This window comes from Lepisma saccharinum, chromosome 10 (genome assembly GCF_977018435.1).
Source record: "Lepisma saccharinum chromosome 10, izLepSacc3.1, whole genome shotgun sequence".
NCBI lineage: Eukaryota > Metazoa > Arthropoda > Insecta > Zygentoma > Lepismatidae > Lepisma > Lepisma saccharinum.
Genome location: NC_139238.1, coordinates 81,695,728 through 81,713,022, shown reverse-complemented (window position 1 = coordinate 81,713,022; position 17,295 = coordinate 81,695,728). Strand labels below are relative to the sequence as shown.

At 38.8% G+C, this 17,295-nt stretch overlaps 1 protein-coding gene across 4 annotated transcripts in view; it reads left to right on the top strand.

The window, feature by feature from the left end:
• Positions 1-17,295, top strand: part of LOC145993985 (ATP-binding cassette sub-family C member 4-like) — a 214,712-nt gene that overhangs the window by 172,286 nt on the left and 25,131 nt on the right. For all 4 annotated transcript variants that reach the window (XM_083130020.1, XM_083130019.1, XM_083130017.1 and 1 more), the window contains 2 exons: positions 7,343-7,470; positions 14,139-14,384. In XM_083130020.1, coding sequence (XP_082986146.1) covers positions 7,343-7,470; positions 14,139-14,384 — 374 coding nt within the window. The remainder of the gene's footprint in view (positions 1-7,342; positions 7,471-14,138; positions 14,385-17,295) is intronic.

Sequence of the window (17,295 nt, the reverse complement as noted above, 5' to 3'; positions counted from 1 at the left end):
ACGGTGAACAATTGACATATTTAATAGAAACTGGATGTTATGTCAGAAACATTCAAGTACATTGAATCACGATACAGAAAGACCAAACACAGAATACATCTGCTTACAGTTTATCTTCTTTTAGCCGTGAAGGCCAAACCTTGTAGCCATATGCTTAATACCTGGACCGTATCATCCCTCCAGGTGTTCCATAATAAAAATCAGGTATGCTGATGACCGTATCTATCTGGTGGATCAGGTATGCTGATGACCGTATCGATCTGGTGGGCGGCAAATCCTGGTAAACCTTCTCGGAGATGAGTGAGGTGCGCTAGGACCTGGTCCTGGGTATCCGGCTCTGCCTGGGGTAGGTTTTGGTCCTGTTCCGCTGGAGTTGGCTGAATTTCAATTTGGTATTGAAACATTGAAGTAGTCGCCATCTGCAGTGTCGCGTGAAACACGTCTCTTCAACCACCTGGGATGTACCACTCGTGTGATTCCATCTTCTAACATGATTTCGTAGAGGATGCTATCCCAAATACGATGAATAACAACTCGTGGGATGTAATTTGGAATACCGTGCTAAGGTGATTGAACCCAAACTGCTGAATTGATGGCGAAAGTGCCATACTTCCTCAGCATGAACGGAGATTCACTCGACAGAGGCACATTGTTTGGTTCGCACCAAAATCTGAGCCGTGTTACACGACCAAAAGCGCTGGTAGGTTTCCTTTTCCACCCAGTCGCGTGTTCCGAAGGATGAAAAGAAGGTTGGCGATCCCCATATCAAGTTCAAGCGTGCTCAGATTGGGTTTGTCAGTTATAAGTAGACCTCACATTTTAGGTTGTTAACTTATTTTTTCCTTTGCAGGTAAATAAGAAATAAGTTATATCAGCGTTTCATTAAAAAACACAACAACTGACGAAGTTTTATAGTGCCTAAAATAACCTATTTTGCTTGTTAGAACCTATTTTAGGTTTATGTACCGAAATCAAACCTTTTTTAGGTTATTATGTATTTTTTTAGATTTTTAAGGATTTTTGTATCACACAGAGATATTTTCTTGCTTTGTCAATGATTATCGTGTTTGAAACAAACTTTCTGTCACTTTCTCTTCCTCGAAGTCCATGATGTTTTTCAAAGCTCTAAACCATTGGTTCCCAAAGTGTGCCCCACCTCTAGGGCTCCATGGCTGGCTTACAGGGGCGCCACGAAATGCTAAAATATATTCAATCAATGATATGATTCTTCGAAAGATGTGCTTATTTAGTACTTTTACACATAAAATATTTCTGAATTTGAAATATGTGTTTCATTTTAACTTAAGGCAAGCAACCTAACCACACTGACTGAGCGCTGCAAGTGTTAGACAAGACTACATTCTGACTTGGGCGCCGCGGAAACATTTTGAAACACTAAGGGCGCCGTGAAACAAAAACGTTTGGAAATCCCTGCTCTAAACAAAGCAAAATGTCTGGCGCCACTGTTACTTGCACGATCGTTCTGTACTTTGTGGCATTCATGCCTTGCAAAGTAACGTTTCAACGTTCAAATTTGCACCACTGACTGTTTATGTTGAAAGATCATATTAAATACATAAGATGATCCTCACAGAAAAAAAGCGAAGTTTGGCTGTGGATAACATGAAAAAAAAATGTTATGTATTCAAGGTAGTTATGATAACCATGATAAAATTCAACTATACTTACTGGTTTTCAAGGCAAAATTTTTAAAAATTCAATGGTACAGTCAAATATTTTCTCTATTTCAACCTCACATATTACCGCCTCTCACCACACACAAATATATATTAACAATATAAAGTGTCTGTGCGATTCCAATGCATCCAAAAATTAAAATTGAAATTTTGATTTTTAACGGTTGTACCTAATCAGTATTTTTCATGAATTTTGAACCATTTTACATTTTTTGGAACCTACTTCACGCTCTTTTTAGCCGAATTTAAGATTTTTAGAACCTATTATAGGATTTTAAGAACGTATTTTAGGATTTTTAGAACCTATTTTAGGATTTTTAGAGCCTATTTTAGGAACCTAAAAGCACTATTTTTAGAAACTAAAAATCCGAGGTCTAGTTATAAGTTTGACAAAGAGCATTCTTGACAGTACGAGCGTATCGTTCGGCTAAGCCGTTGCTAGGGCTGTGTTAAGGTGGTGAAGTAACATGTTTGATGCCATTCCTAAGGCAGAAATTACGAAATTCGAGAGAAGTGAACATTGGGCCGTTGTCGGATTCAATAGTATTTGGTATTCCTAGCGTGGCACAAGATTGCAGAAGCCAGCATATAGTTTCCTTTGCGTCCAAAGTATGTACAGGCCATACTTCTGTCCACTTGCTGAATGCATCTACTATTAGTAGGAACTTACGCCCTGCAAAGAAAAAGTTGTCTATATGCCATCTTTCGTTCACGTACGAAGCAAGAGGTCATGAAGAATCGGGTCTGTTGCGGACCTTTGGAGAATTAGCTCGGCATGTATTGCAGTTCGCTACAAAATCTGTAATCTCTGCTGATATGCCTGGCCACCAAAATCTAGATAGACACAGTTCTTTCATTCGAGTTGAACCTGTGTGTCCATTGTGTAAAACTCTAAGAACTTCTTTCCGTTTAACTGTGGGAATGTTAAGTCTACCTGACCACATGAGCGTTCCCTGCTCGTACATTAGGTGAGCTCTTTCGAAGAAAGGTGTGAGCTTCTTCCGTTCAGCAGACGTGTCGAGTTGAATTGGCCAACCGTTTACTACACAGGGGACCACTAATGAGAGCAGTGGGTCTTCTGAAGTGGCGTTCTGTATTGAGTCTCGTGAAAGAGGAGCTACAGCATATTCAATGGACCCAAAATATGCATGAAATTATTCTTCTCCAGCTGGTATTGTGTCACGTGTTTGCGTAGGCAACCAGCTTAGCAGGTCAGCAGCTTCTACCTTGCTGGAATGAATTATATTATACAATCATATCATAAATAATTATATATATGAAGATAAAAGTAGAACCCATCTCATCAATCTATTGGATGAATGTTTTGAAATGGCTCGATCCGGAGAAAAGATAAGCTTTACAGCACGTGCATCTGTAACAATCTCAAACTTGGATCAGAGTAAAATTTGTGAAATCGCTTGATTCCATGAACTATGGCTAGAGTTTCCCTCTCTACCTGGGAGTATCTCCGCTCCTTCTCACTGAAGGTGGTAGAAGAGCAGGCGATGGTCTGCAGACTGCCGTTGACTCGATGACAAAATTGTGCACCGCAGCCGAAAGGAGACCCATCGGTGATAAGTACAACGGGCTTTGTTGGATCACTAGGTACAATAGGATTATCCTGTCGAAATTCCACCATGATGCTGTCGAACTCGTGTTGACAGTTATCATCCCAGTTCCAAGAGACGTTTTTCTTGAATAAAGAAAGCAAGAGGTGAAGTTTCGAAGCTAAGTTGGAAACGAACTTTCGATGAAAGTTGATCATCCTAATGAAAGATCGTAATTGTGATTTGTCTTGAGGTTGTGGAGAATTGAGGATAGCCTCCAAGTTCTTGTCTGATGGCCGTATACCAGTGACGTCAATCTTGTATCCTAGGTACTCGATAGATGAGGTTAGGAATTGACTTTTGCTGGCGCTCGCTTTGACATTGTGTTTGGCCAGACGACTCAGGACATCACACGTGGGTGTGAAGCATTCTTGCAATGTTTCACCTCCGACGATGACGTCATCAAAGTAGAAGGAAACTCCGGGAATGCCATCAAGGATCTTCGCTAGGACCATTTGAAACAGATCTCCACTTATGTTTATGCCAAAAGGTAGTCTGTGATGTTTATATAATCCCCAAGGTGTATTGACGACAGTGATGTGTTTGGCAACTTCAGAAAGCTCCAACTGTCCATAAGCCATTTGAAGGTCAATAACCGTATAGTATTTACACCTGGCCTACTTAGAGAAAATATCCTCCACTCTAGCAATGGGAAACTTGAGTGTTTTCAGTCATCTTATCCACCGTTCCTGAGAAGTCAGTGTAGATGCAAAGTGAGCCATCTTTCTTGGTAACAACAGAACCCCAATCTGAATATTCAACCGGTTCCTCCCATAACCCTACTTTCACTACATTTCGAATGGAGTTCTGAGCACGGTCTCTAATATCGTAAGGAATTTTGTAATGTCTACGAAATATCAGTGCAGAGTTGGATCTCAGTGGTATATCAACCAAATAAGGTGCAATGGACTTGGTCAAATCACCATCAAAGATTTTCTTGTATCTAGAAGAAATTTCTCTCCTTAGGTCGTTGACACCAATGTTAGTAATAGTACCTTGTACAGTGTTAGTTGAAAGAACACTACCTGTAACTAATAATCGCCTCCAAGATGGTTGAATAATGTCCAATCATGTGCGACTGATCAATGGATATAAAAGTTTCTCCTGACAGAGAAAAACAGGTAAAGTATAATCCCTATTGTCTAAGTAGAGTTTGACGGATGTTTGTGCTCTAACACGTACATATCCTTTGTTTACACCTCGTAATCGAAGGCTGGAATTAGATTTAACATAGTGCGGAAACAATTGATCAAAATACTTTTCCTTGAAAAGAGTAACAACAGACCCAGTATCTACTTCACATTTTACAGTACATTTATTGATTTGGAGATTTATTATGAAGCTATCCAAACTGAATTGCTGCTCCAAAACGTGTTGAGTAGAAGTAACCAGTGTGGAATGATGACTGAGTGCATTAGTGTTGAGATGGTTGAAGCTGAGCATAGACAACTCATCGGACGTTGTGCTCCATGAGGTTGAACTGGACGTTCCATTGACAGCTCTGTCAGAATTAGCTTTCAGATTCTTGGTGTAGTTGCCGCACTGGAAGTGAGAATTTTGCCTGGTATCTGTTGGTTTCTGAGGTTGAGAGTTGCTGTTGTCTCATTTCACCCAAGCATGAACTCGTTGAAGGGCCTGTGTGGCAATCTGGATTCATCCGCGTCAAATTTCTTGAGCTGGTGGCAAAAGTCACAGAATCTGCATTGTACTTATTCAAGAATAATTTAACTCCTCGTTCTAATAACTCACAATGCAAAGCAAATGAAAGATCACTTCAAGAATCACCCACAAGGTCTTTGTTCAGCAAGAAACGCAACCTGCAGCTAATGCAAATGACAAGGCCATTGGAATATACGGTGCAGAAAGAAGCAGAAAACTAATTCTGACAGAGCTGTAAATAGAATGAACAGTACCACCTCACACAACCCAACATGCAATGATGGTTTAGATCAAGATTTGTCTATGCTCAGCTTCAACCATATCAACACTGATACCCTCAGTCATCATTCCACACTTGTTACTTCTACTAAACACGTTTTGGAGCAGCAATTCAGTTCGGATAGCTTCATAATAAATCTCCAAATCAATAAATGTACTGTTAAATGTGATAAAGTCATCCTGAAGATATGATTAGAATCCTTCAAATCCTCTGTCCGCAGCGCCAAATTGATAGATTCAATTGAACGACATACTAATGTAGATTAATATAAGTTGCACAAGATAAAAACCAGACGGTGAACAATTAACATATTTAATAGAAACTGGATGTTATGTCAGAAACATTCAAGTACATTGAATCATCATACAGAAAGACCAAACACAGAATACATCTGCTTACAGTTTATCTTCTTTTAGCCGTGAAGGACAAACCTTGTAGCCATATGCTTAATAAGTGGACTGTATCAGATTCAATACCTGGCAGAATCACACAGTGGTTTGGAGGATCCCACTTTAAAATGTGGGTCCAGTCCCCATTGGTCCATCTGTGCATAACAAAGACTTAAAACGAAAAAACTCAAACTAATGTTTGCATCATGCATGAATGGAATTGTCACTAAGTGGGTTCTTATTGAACTTTGTGCAAAAAGCACATTGCACAGTGATTACAGACCTAGTAACATGAAATTCCAACACAAAACTATTTCTTCACAATTGTAGCAGCCACAATGTTCCCTAACCTCGCTAATGCCGCATAGTGACAAGAATGTGAACTAGAGCTCAATGCACATACATGAAAAAACTGTTTGAGTTCTTCTTTCATTCAGCACTGATTTCAAGTAGGTAAGTTTACCTGCAACAAAAATCCTGAATATCATCTTGAAATGTGCTGTATTGTTGGTTATAGTACTGGAAAAGTTTTGAGATATATATATATGCTGAAACAATATCACAAAGGAGTAGAATAATATGTGGTAAGAACAGTCCAATTATAACTGCATTAGAAAAATCAATACAACTACCATATAATTTTTGTTCATACGCTTTTTGTTATATTCTAAACACATTGGATTGTGGACAATGAAGTTTGGTAACCATTTGAGCTAAATCTACCTCCACGTTTGAGTGACCATAATTTTATGTTTTCAAATGTGAACAACGCATTGTTTGAATTATCTATCATTCCTTCTCCCTAGAATTAGTAACAAGCAGACATTCAATTTTCCAAAGCTGTCATGGCTGCCACCTACAGCCATGGTAGGGTCTTGAGTAAAATATAATATTTTATTGTGAATAATTGTGTTCCACATCTTGGAATCGTGTATCCTGCCTTATGCTGCAATGGTCTGATAACTCTATTCATGCACAGGGTGACTACATACAAAAATAACAAATGCAAATATCTCGACTTTTTTTTCGTTTTTCTTAACCTTTATTTATTTCATCCCTACTTAGGTAAAGTTGGAAATTACGAATTAAGAAAATAAATATATTTTATTTAATGAAATACCCCTAACAAAAGGCCACTTAAGATGAAAACTGAAACTGTACTTTAACAAGATAATTAGACTTGCTTTATCCATTAATGCATGCAAAAAATAATGCTCTCTTCGATATATTACACCCTGTATTACACATGGCAGACTGGCGAGGCTCTGACTTTCTGGACTCACAGCCAGTGTAATCATCTGTGGGACTCATGTTGTTGGTACTACATGTTTGTGGTTGCACCTTCATCCATCTTATCTTATCATCACATCATCTTCACGATTAGCCAAAAGGGGCAGAAAAGTGAAGTAAAATAAACTAAATCAATCAACCAGTCATTGTGATAGCAAAAATTATTGACCACAAGTATAATTTCTTGACTTCTCGACCTACTTGATTTCTTTACTTTTTCTTGACTTTCATGACTTGACCCTGACTTTACACATGAAATGAAATTCTTAAGAGTTATTACATGGAAACTTACAATAAAAGGGCAAACTATGCGTTTGTTTGTGTTTCTTATTTAGAGTTTTTAAGCTTAAATCACCACAAAATAAGTGTCCCATCATATCAGTTGTTAATTAACTCTTTGTACAAAATATAATATTTCAGGAAACAAACCTTCTAGCATTTGGCCACAAAATGGAGAAATAACTTTCAACAATGTGTACCTCAGATACTCCAACAATGATCCACCAGTTTTAAAGGGGCTTTCATTCAAGATTAATCCCAAGGAAAAAGTAAGTGATTACATTTATCTCAGTGAGACATCCATCAACCACGGGTTCAAAGTTTGTTATAAGTCCACTTTATGCTAAGATAAGATATTTAAGTCTGGTCCTGCAGGTAAGTGGGATCCGAACAACCATGCAATGTGCCCTCACCAGGAATTGGGAAGACACTCGACTCTCGGGTTCAAAAACTGCTATTCTTCTACTACGGCTGAGCCAATACCACTGTGACCCAATACTCATACTGAAGCTGATACTCTTACAGATGCCTACCAATACTGATGCTTGAAAATTATAACAATTAAAAGCTGTTTAAAATATTGATTTACAAGGGCTGTTCAAAGAGAAACCAAACTTTTACAAAATTGAGAAAATGGTAATATTCACCAGCTATTTGGACCTGTCTCCTTCAAAGTACTGTGCACACACTACTTCCAGTGTTTCTTCCAGTCCTGGAATGCCTGCTGGAACTCGAGTTTTCGAATGGCCTCTACACCCCAAGGTGAATTCCCTTTCATGTCTTTTATTGTCTGGAATCTGTGATCTTTGAGGGTTGATTTCAACTTAGGGAAGAGTAAGAACTTTGCTGGTGCCAAATCAGTGGAGTAGGTCGGTTGTGGGATAACAGGTGTCTCGTGTATTGTCAAAAACTCCCGGACAAGGAGTGAGATATGAGCATGTGCATTATTGTGATGAACCATCCAGGACTTGTTCTACCACATCTGTGGCCTATTGTGCTGCACCTTTTCTTATAATCATTGCATGATGTTAACGTAGAAAACTACATTCACTGTGGAACAAGCTCCGATCACCTACCAGTCGAAGAACATAATCAACATCACTTTAACATGAGATCTACTATTTGTCGTCCTCGATGGAGATTCGACCTGATCTGAAATGTCTGTACCATTCGTAACACGGTGTTCAACTGAAACATTCCTCGCCATAGGCTTCATGTAACATATCGCACATCTCTTTGAAAGTTTTCGGCAATTTCACACATAATTGCTGTTCATCCCTCCCAGTTCCTTCATAGTAGAGTAACTGAAAATCGCGGCAGGCACTCAACACACCTGTACTCAACATGGTCTACTGCATTACTCCAGTTAGCAACAGTTTTTAGACTGGGCCAAGTTAATAAATAAGGACACCTTTATGCACCACCACTGTTGTTTCTCTTCAACAAATTTACATACAAACTTTACAAAAGCAGTTCGGTTTCTTTTTTAACAGCTCTTGTATATTAGTGTGCGAGTATTCCACTGAAATTATAAGCAGAAATTTACCAGAGTTTAGCTTCAAAATATTCAAGAATTACACCAGAATATTAAAATACCTGTTATGTAATCACAATACATTAAATTAGGCACACCTATGTTATCACAATACAGTTTATCATACAATACTGGCGCAAAAAAAAGGGAACTTTGAATTTTACATAATTTCCACGATAATTAGATTTTGTGGAAGTGTCATGAAATATTTTTGTGGATGCCATGAGAGACTAAAATGCCGGGAAAGTATCAGCGGGTATCGGTAAATAAAATCCAACTGACATTTTCCAATACTGATACATTAAAATCAGTATCGGCTAATCCTATGTTGTGCATACTGCCTAGAATTCACTACCCACACGAATAGAATGGTGACAATTATCTATCCTCTGATACCTTAGTAACCTTCCTTTACTGCTTACTCTGCTCCCGACACTTGCACACAAGTGCAATCACACGAAAATTCTGGTATTCAGTAACTATCATCTGCTATTCCAATCTGGTAACTGAAGTTTACATGCTATCTTTCACCAGCTCGAGACTTACGAGGATTTCGGGAAAATTCAAGGTGCCGTAGCCCACTTAGAGGATACCTTGGCAACCATGAAAAACCATCTCTCAAACATCCAGGAAGCTCTTGAATCGAAATACCTAGCATCGCTGAAACTCTAACCTCTCCATATCTGGTATCGCTCTCTATTCAATATGCATGATACACAACTTGTAACGAATTCTATAATCCTTCAGATTTCGAGTATTTTTGCGGATTTTAAGTTTTATATTTATTTTTATTTCTACTAAATCACTTTTTTTTTGCGTTATGCTATACTACAAACTTAAAATTCAGCCATGCCATGAAATATGTATATTTTATTTTTTCTCGCATCTTTGCCATGTTCTTCCCACATTTCATATGTTCAAAAGGTGTCTACCAAAATAACATCCAAAATTCTTGACTTTTTCTTAATCTTTTTTTAACCTTTATTTATTCAACCTATACTTAGGTATAAAGTTGGAAATTACCAATTAAGAAAATAAATATTTATTTAATGAGAAACCCCTATCAAAAGGACAGTTAAGATGACAACTGAAGCTGTATTTAACAAAAAAATTAGATTTGCTTTGTTTATTAATGCATCCAGGACTGCATTTGGCAGACTAGTGAGGCTCTTGCATCTGGACCCACAGCCAGTAAAATCTTATGTGGGGCTCGTGTTGTCGTACATATACTCTATGTGATCAAAAGTATCCGGACACACTGCAAAACGTGTGTTTATCATAGAGGGCGACACAATACTGCCATCTACCGCGTGGAACACATAGTCAGCGAACTCAGTAGTCTGCAGACAGTGTGAGCCAGCAGTATGGGATGGTCTGAGGAACTCAAAGACTTTCAACGTGGTCAGTTGGTTGGGTGCCACTTGTGTAGGAAGTCTGTGTGTGAGATTTCCACCCTCCTAAACATCCCTCTGTCCACTATTTCCAATGTTATAGTGAATGGAATGTGCGTACAACCCAAAAGCATGCCGGCCAACCTCCCATGTTGACCTCCAGAGACCGTCGAGTGTTGAAGAGGGTCGTACAGCATTATCGTCAATCATCCATCGCCACCATCACACAGGAATTCGGAACTGCATCAGGATCTACCCCAAACACCATTACTGTTTGGTGCAAGGTGCGGCAACTTTGTTTCCATGGCCGAGCAGCTGCCCATAAGTCAAACATCACACAGACAAATTCGAAACGCCGCCTCGTGTGTTGTAAGGAGCGTCGACACTGGACCATAGAACAGTGGAAAACCGTTGTGTGGAGTGATGAATCACAGTACACAATGTGGCGATCCGATGGTAGGGTGTGGGTGTGGCGAATGCCTAGTGAACGACATCTACCAGCCCGTATATTGCCGACAGTGAAATTCGGAGGTGGCGGGGTTACAGTGTGGTCATATTTCTCCTGGAGGGGGCTGGCCCCCCTTGTTGCTTTACATGGCAATGTCACGGCACAAGCTTACTTTGACATTTTAACAGCTTTCATGCTGCCTACCGCCGAAGACCAGTTTGGGGATGACCATTGTGTCTTTCAACATGACCGAGCACCCATCCATACTCCAGGGCTTGTGGGGGAGTGGTTTGACAACAACGTCCCACTAATGGACTGGCCTGTGCAGAGTCTTGATTTGAATCCCATAGAAAATATCTGGGATATTTTGGAATGCCGACTTCGTGCTAGACCACACCGATCCACATCAATACCTCTTCTCATTTTGGCACTCTGCGCGGAATGGGCTGCCATTCCTCAAAAAACCTTTCGGCACCTTATTGAAAGTATGCCTGTGAGAGTGAACGTTGTCATCAATGCTAAGGGTGGGCCTACACTGTATTGACTGCTAGCGTTTCCGATGGAGGGTTGCCCAAACTTGTACTTTATTTTCAGGTGGGTGTCCGGATACTTCTGATCACATAGAGTATATTTGTGATTGCCCCTTCATCCATCTTATCTTACCACCATTCATTCTCATCTTCGTGATTATCCAAAGGGGCAGAAATGTGAAGTAAAATAAACTAAAGTTCAAATCACAAACCCTGAGACCTTCTGTAAACAAAACCACCTGCATGCAGAAAGCATTGCAAACTCATAGAAGTAAAATAATCCACACGAAAATCCAGCGTTGTTACAGGATTCATTACGTAAGGTAAAACAATGGCCAATTTGTAGTATGGGATATGCTGCCGCAAATGACGTCTCACTTTAAACCCAATGCTCTTTCTTTTTTTACTTATTGCTTTACCTTTATGGTTAACTCTTTGCACCAGTAATCATTTCCCATAAATTTGGCTTCTTTCTTGCATGCGAATTGAATATATTTTACTTGCATTTTTTTAGACAAAATGATATAACATGGTAATGTATATTTCTAAGCATGATATAGATAGGAGTGTATTTAAAATTTGTTTGTAGATTTTATGTAAATTGTATCTTATGTAAATAAAATATATAATGGGTATAAACAGCCATATGCATTGCTTGGTTTGGTTTGAGTTGTTGTTTTAAGTCCACTTTATGCACAGTAAGGCTAATCGGGACTGGACCTACAGTTTAAAGTGGGATCCGAACCACTTGTGCCTCCACCGGGTATCGAACCCGGGACCCCTTGATTACAAGGCAATGACGCTACCACTGCACCATGGGGGAGGTCCCATATGCATTGCTGTAAGTCCAATAAATATATTGATGATGATGATCAAAACAAGACAAAAAGTTCGTAAATTTATTGCGGTTGGAAACTTTGACGATTTTTGTTCCGCCAAATATAGTGCACTTCGTAAAATAACTTGGTGACATGGCAAGGCAAGATAAGTGTGAACATTTTGTAGTAATATGCATTGTAACTTTCAATGAGCTTAGAGATTTGTGTACATAATGATATTTTATAACATTGGTTATTTTCTAAAAATAATCATGTGAACAGCAAGGATGTAGTGCAACTTAGTAATATTGCCTGACTTATCCTTAGAAAAAGAACATGCCGAGTTCTATGCGTGCGGGAAAGTCTCCGTGTTCTCCGAGCTTGTTTTCAAAACACCAGCAAGGACAGCCTTTGAAAAGGGGTGAGAAACATATTCTACTCAATATTTATGTAACGTTCTGTCAGTGGTATCCTGAGAAACCAGTAAATGATGTGGTTAAGTTCGTATCCCAGTGCAGTGGTGTGTCAGTGTCTGCAGTTTTAAGGGTTATGAAAGAGAGAATGACCGGGAGAGTAACATTGTATGCGGCTGCATATTCGTCTGATGTTTTGAGAGCGGGTTCTCACATTCAGAGGCTCTTATATAAAATGAATAGGTGCGGCAAACTATGAGTGTAACAGCAGATGATTGTGGTCATGAATCAGCTGATGCAGAGTGATACATCGAATCGGTGAGACCGTTTGTTTACAGAAGGTCTCAGGGGTGGTGATTTACACTTTAAATCAATTAGTAAGCTTATCACAGTAAATTACCTATCTCTGCATAACAGCCAAACATATATCTTTAGATACAATGTAAATCAATTAGTCATTGCGAGAGCAAAAATTCTTGAACACAAGTATAATTTCTTGACTTTTTATTGACTTGTTTACTTTTCCTTGACGGGTAGACACCCTCAATTAATACAACTACAACTTAAATTTTGTGTCCAAAAACAGTACAAAGTAGTATCACAATTTTACTTGCACGGAAAATAACAATTAGAAACTTATCTGATTCACTTGCTGAAATTTTATAATCAACTGATTAGCAAAATAAAATTAATAATGACTTTTCCACCTTAATTTTAGTTTGGACTCTTCATAAACATTTAGCCAAACTTAATTTTAATCTAATTTTACAAACATACTGGGGCATATTAGGAGTGAGCATAAAGTATAAAGCTATCTGAACCACTGAAATACTAGTTGGAGTGAAATACCTCATACAGGGTGGCCACTCTTGGACCATAATAAAATTCACATGTAATTCCCGGTTTTCAAGGTGAACTTTTCAAAAATTCAAGCACATAAGCAGATGTTTTCTCTGCGTCAACCTTACGTATTACCGTCTCTCACCACACACACACACACACACGCAGATATATTAACAATATAAAGGGTCTGTGTCATTCCAAAGTATCAAAAAATTCTAATTCAATTCAATTAGACATTATATACATGTATTAAAAATATTTATTTTAAGGTGTGGAGTTTGCATTTACCATTTCACATACTCAGACTCGAAAAGCATGTATGTCACAAGTCACTAATGTTACGGGATATACTAATCTATAAAAAAGTGTTAATTGTATAATGATTTCAAACTGAAATTGAACAAATCAACTTCAAGACATCTTATCTTGCAATAATCTTCCATCTGTTAGATAGATTGTTCTGCAAATGACACTAACAAAGTGAACTAAATGGACTGAGAGAATTCTGTTTTATTTTCCACACAGCTTTATTCTTCTTCTCGATAAAAATAAAAGCTAAACTTTGAAAAACTTGCCTCAGGGCATTTAAAAATATGTATAACTTCAATGGGATGTGGATTAATAAAAGTTGCAATTTTTCACGTCTACGGAGAAAAATTCACGCAGAATTCCCAGAGACAATAATTCATGCAGTGAGTGGCCACCCTGTCATAATATGAAACTAACATATCCATATTCATATAATATTGATATTGAAGACAAAAGAGTGTTCCTCGCTATAGATTCAAGCTGAATGTATTGATGATGTATCTATTCATTTTTCCTCTCTGTCACAAATTCACAATAGTATGTATTCAAACGTGATTTAAGAAATTATTAGATTTATATTGTACATTTTGAATATGGCAAACTTAATGTGGTCGGAAATGTAAAATGCTGTAAATTATCTGATAATTTTAGATTGGAATTGTGGGTAGAACTGGAGCTGGGAAATCCTCCCTGATCGTAGCCTTGTTCAGATTGGCTGAAGTCGATGGTTCCATCTTCATTGACAATGTGGATACTAAATCTCTGGGGCTGCATGACTTAAGAAGCAAGATTTCTATCATCCCTCAAGACCCTGTCCTATTCTCCGGGACACTCAGGAAGAATCTGGACCCATTTGACGAGTATACAGATGATATATTGTGGAGGGCATTGGAAGATGTAAGTAAGGTTTTTCATGAATATTCATCATGAAATAAATGAATAATTAAGTACACATAAGCAACACAAGTATTACAGGGTGACTATTCAAACATTGAAGAAAAAAATCACCATAATTCCAGATTTGTCATGAAATTTTCTGAATTTCAAGGATAAATTTAATTGTTTCAGGGAGAAAAAGTTGCAAAACAGAATTAAAGTTTCTGGCACTTCTAACCATTACAAAATTTCAATTAAAGCTAAATACTGTTGAGTTACATAAAAAAGTCAAAGCTTTAAAGCTCTTGTGTTAAGTCCACTTTTATGCACAGACAGGCCAATTGGGACTGAACCTATAATTTAAAGTGCCTCAACCAGGTATCAATACCAGGACCCCTAAGTTAACAGCCAACAGCATTACTACTATGCCATTGGGGAGGCCTGCTTTAGTCCTTACCTAGGTATTCCTTATGATTTTGTACTGTTTCAAAAACATTCACACTGCAGTAGCGGCTCGTGCCTAAAATAACAGGTGAAGAAGTATATTTATAGGCAATGAAAACAAATAGTAAGTGCCAGTGCCCCCCCCCCCCCAATTTAAAACGTCTTTTTTGTCTTCATCCGTCCATCTGGAAAATGGTGTCTGCAACAAATTACACACTAAGTCATTTACTGGGTTCATTGTAGAAACCACAGCTCAACACATGAACACAACACACGATAGGAAACGCGAAACACACACGCGGAACAAGATCTCGCGAGAACGCGAAGATTTTGCCACAAGCACTGGATGCGATGTTTTCTCCGACGAGAGAACTGCTTCATCTAGAAGGCGACACCCGTTCAAGGCCAACGCTAGGTGACGTCACCGTTGCCATGACAACCGGCTAAGTTTTCCGCAACCTAGCGGTGTTTGCTCTTGGGTTGGGACGAACTCAATACGTGCGTAGCGCCGAGCGGCATGTTATTTGAGTATTATCGTGTGCGTTCTGCTGGGAAATAGTTTAATTTAACAAGCAAATGAAAAATGTCAATATTAATTTGAAAATTAGGTGAAAACATCTGCACTTGTTGCACTTGGCCAGCCGCCACTGTCACACTGTCTTTTTCAAGATTACTGATCTTGCTTACTGGCAAGCTGAACCAACCTTGTTAATATTTGTGATATGGTGAACCTCAGACAACATCAACATCTAGAACATGATGTGGATATTCAAGCTCAATTTATGCTTAGGCTAATCAGCACTGGATCTACAGTTAAAGAGAAATCTTAACTACTGTGCAAAGATGCTCATTGTCATGTTGTGTGCATATACAGTAAGACCTCATTATTCCAGATCTCGATAAGCCAGACTTTGCTTGATCCGGACAGGGAAAAAAAAAACAAAACAGAATGCAAGGTTTTAAATGTGACTAGAAGTCAACAAGAAAAGGCAGTAAACCACTGATGAAATAATGAAATTCTGTTGCCTGCAGACTTTGTACTGTACTGTATAGTGGTATTTAGGCCTATGCCCTTTAAATACACCATAATAAATGTGTTTTGTTGCTATAAACAGAGTTTTGATGCACTTTCTACTGTTCTTTTAGGTTATATCAGTTAATCCGGACTTTCGTTCAACCGGTCAACTTTTCCTCCCCATTAGTCCAGATTAATGAGGTTTTCACTGTATTACATTCTCTATGCATATTACATAGTCTACAATGCTTACTAGCTGACCTCCATGGCAGTGTGTTTAGCACAGCATGCTATGATGCCAGAGGTCTCAAGTTCAAATCGCAGCCTGGACTAGGGTGTTCTTTGCGAGTGTCCTTTCATCACATCATCATTCACCGTCATTGTCGTAATTAGCCAAAAGTGGCAGAAAAGTAATGCCGAAAGACAAATCCAATCAAATCAACATTGTCTACTAGGACTAAGCTGATAACAGCCAATATCAGTGCTATCAGGATCAGAAAGTATCAGTTCAAATTTAATCATCAACACCAGCTGACACTATTCTGACATCCAAGTGTTGAACGTAGTCTGCAAATATGAGGGTGATTCAAATTAAAACCTTCATTATATTTTATGAGGCAAATGAGGAAATACAGTAAAAATATACATAGATCATTTTTCGACGTAGAATACGTAGCACATATTCCAGTGCTTCACAAGTGCATGGATACCTCGTGAGAGGAATTATTTTGGTTGTGACTGTAGCCACTCGTGCACCGTAGTTTTCACTTCTTCATTGCTTCAGAAATGCTTGCCTCCCATCGCCTCTTTGAGCCATCCGAACACATGAAAGTCACTAGGGGCAAGGTCTGTATAAGGTGGGTGTGTGAGACATTCAAATTTCATATCCTGGATTGTCGCAACCGTTAAACAGGCAGTATGCGGTCGGGCATTGTCATGCAGTAACAATACACCTGAAGTCAGATGTCCTCATCATTTTCTCCTGATTGCACGGGGCAGATGATTTTGGAGCAGATCTGCATAAGCTCCCTTTTTCCATATAATGTTAAAAAATTACCACACTTGCATCCCAGAAGAGAGTGAGCATGACTTTCCTGCTGATGGTTGGGTATGGAATTTTTTGAGTTTTGGCGACATACTATGACACCATTTCTTGCTCCATCTTTTTGTCTCAGGTTGGTGATAGTGCACCCAGGTTTCATCTCCTGGAACAATTCTTTCCAGAAATTCATCACCTTCGACCTGGACACAAGACAAAAGTTCCTCACAGGCATCGATGCGAAGGTCTCTCAATTCAGCAGTCAACTGACGTGGAACCCATCTTGCCAACATTTGATTGAATCGCAGCACATCATGTGTGCTGAACCAACACTAATATCCAAAATGGCAGCTATTTCCTTCACAGCAATACGCCTCTTTTCCTTCACAAGCTCTTCCACTGCAACAATATTTTTGTTCGTCACTACATAGTGT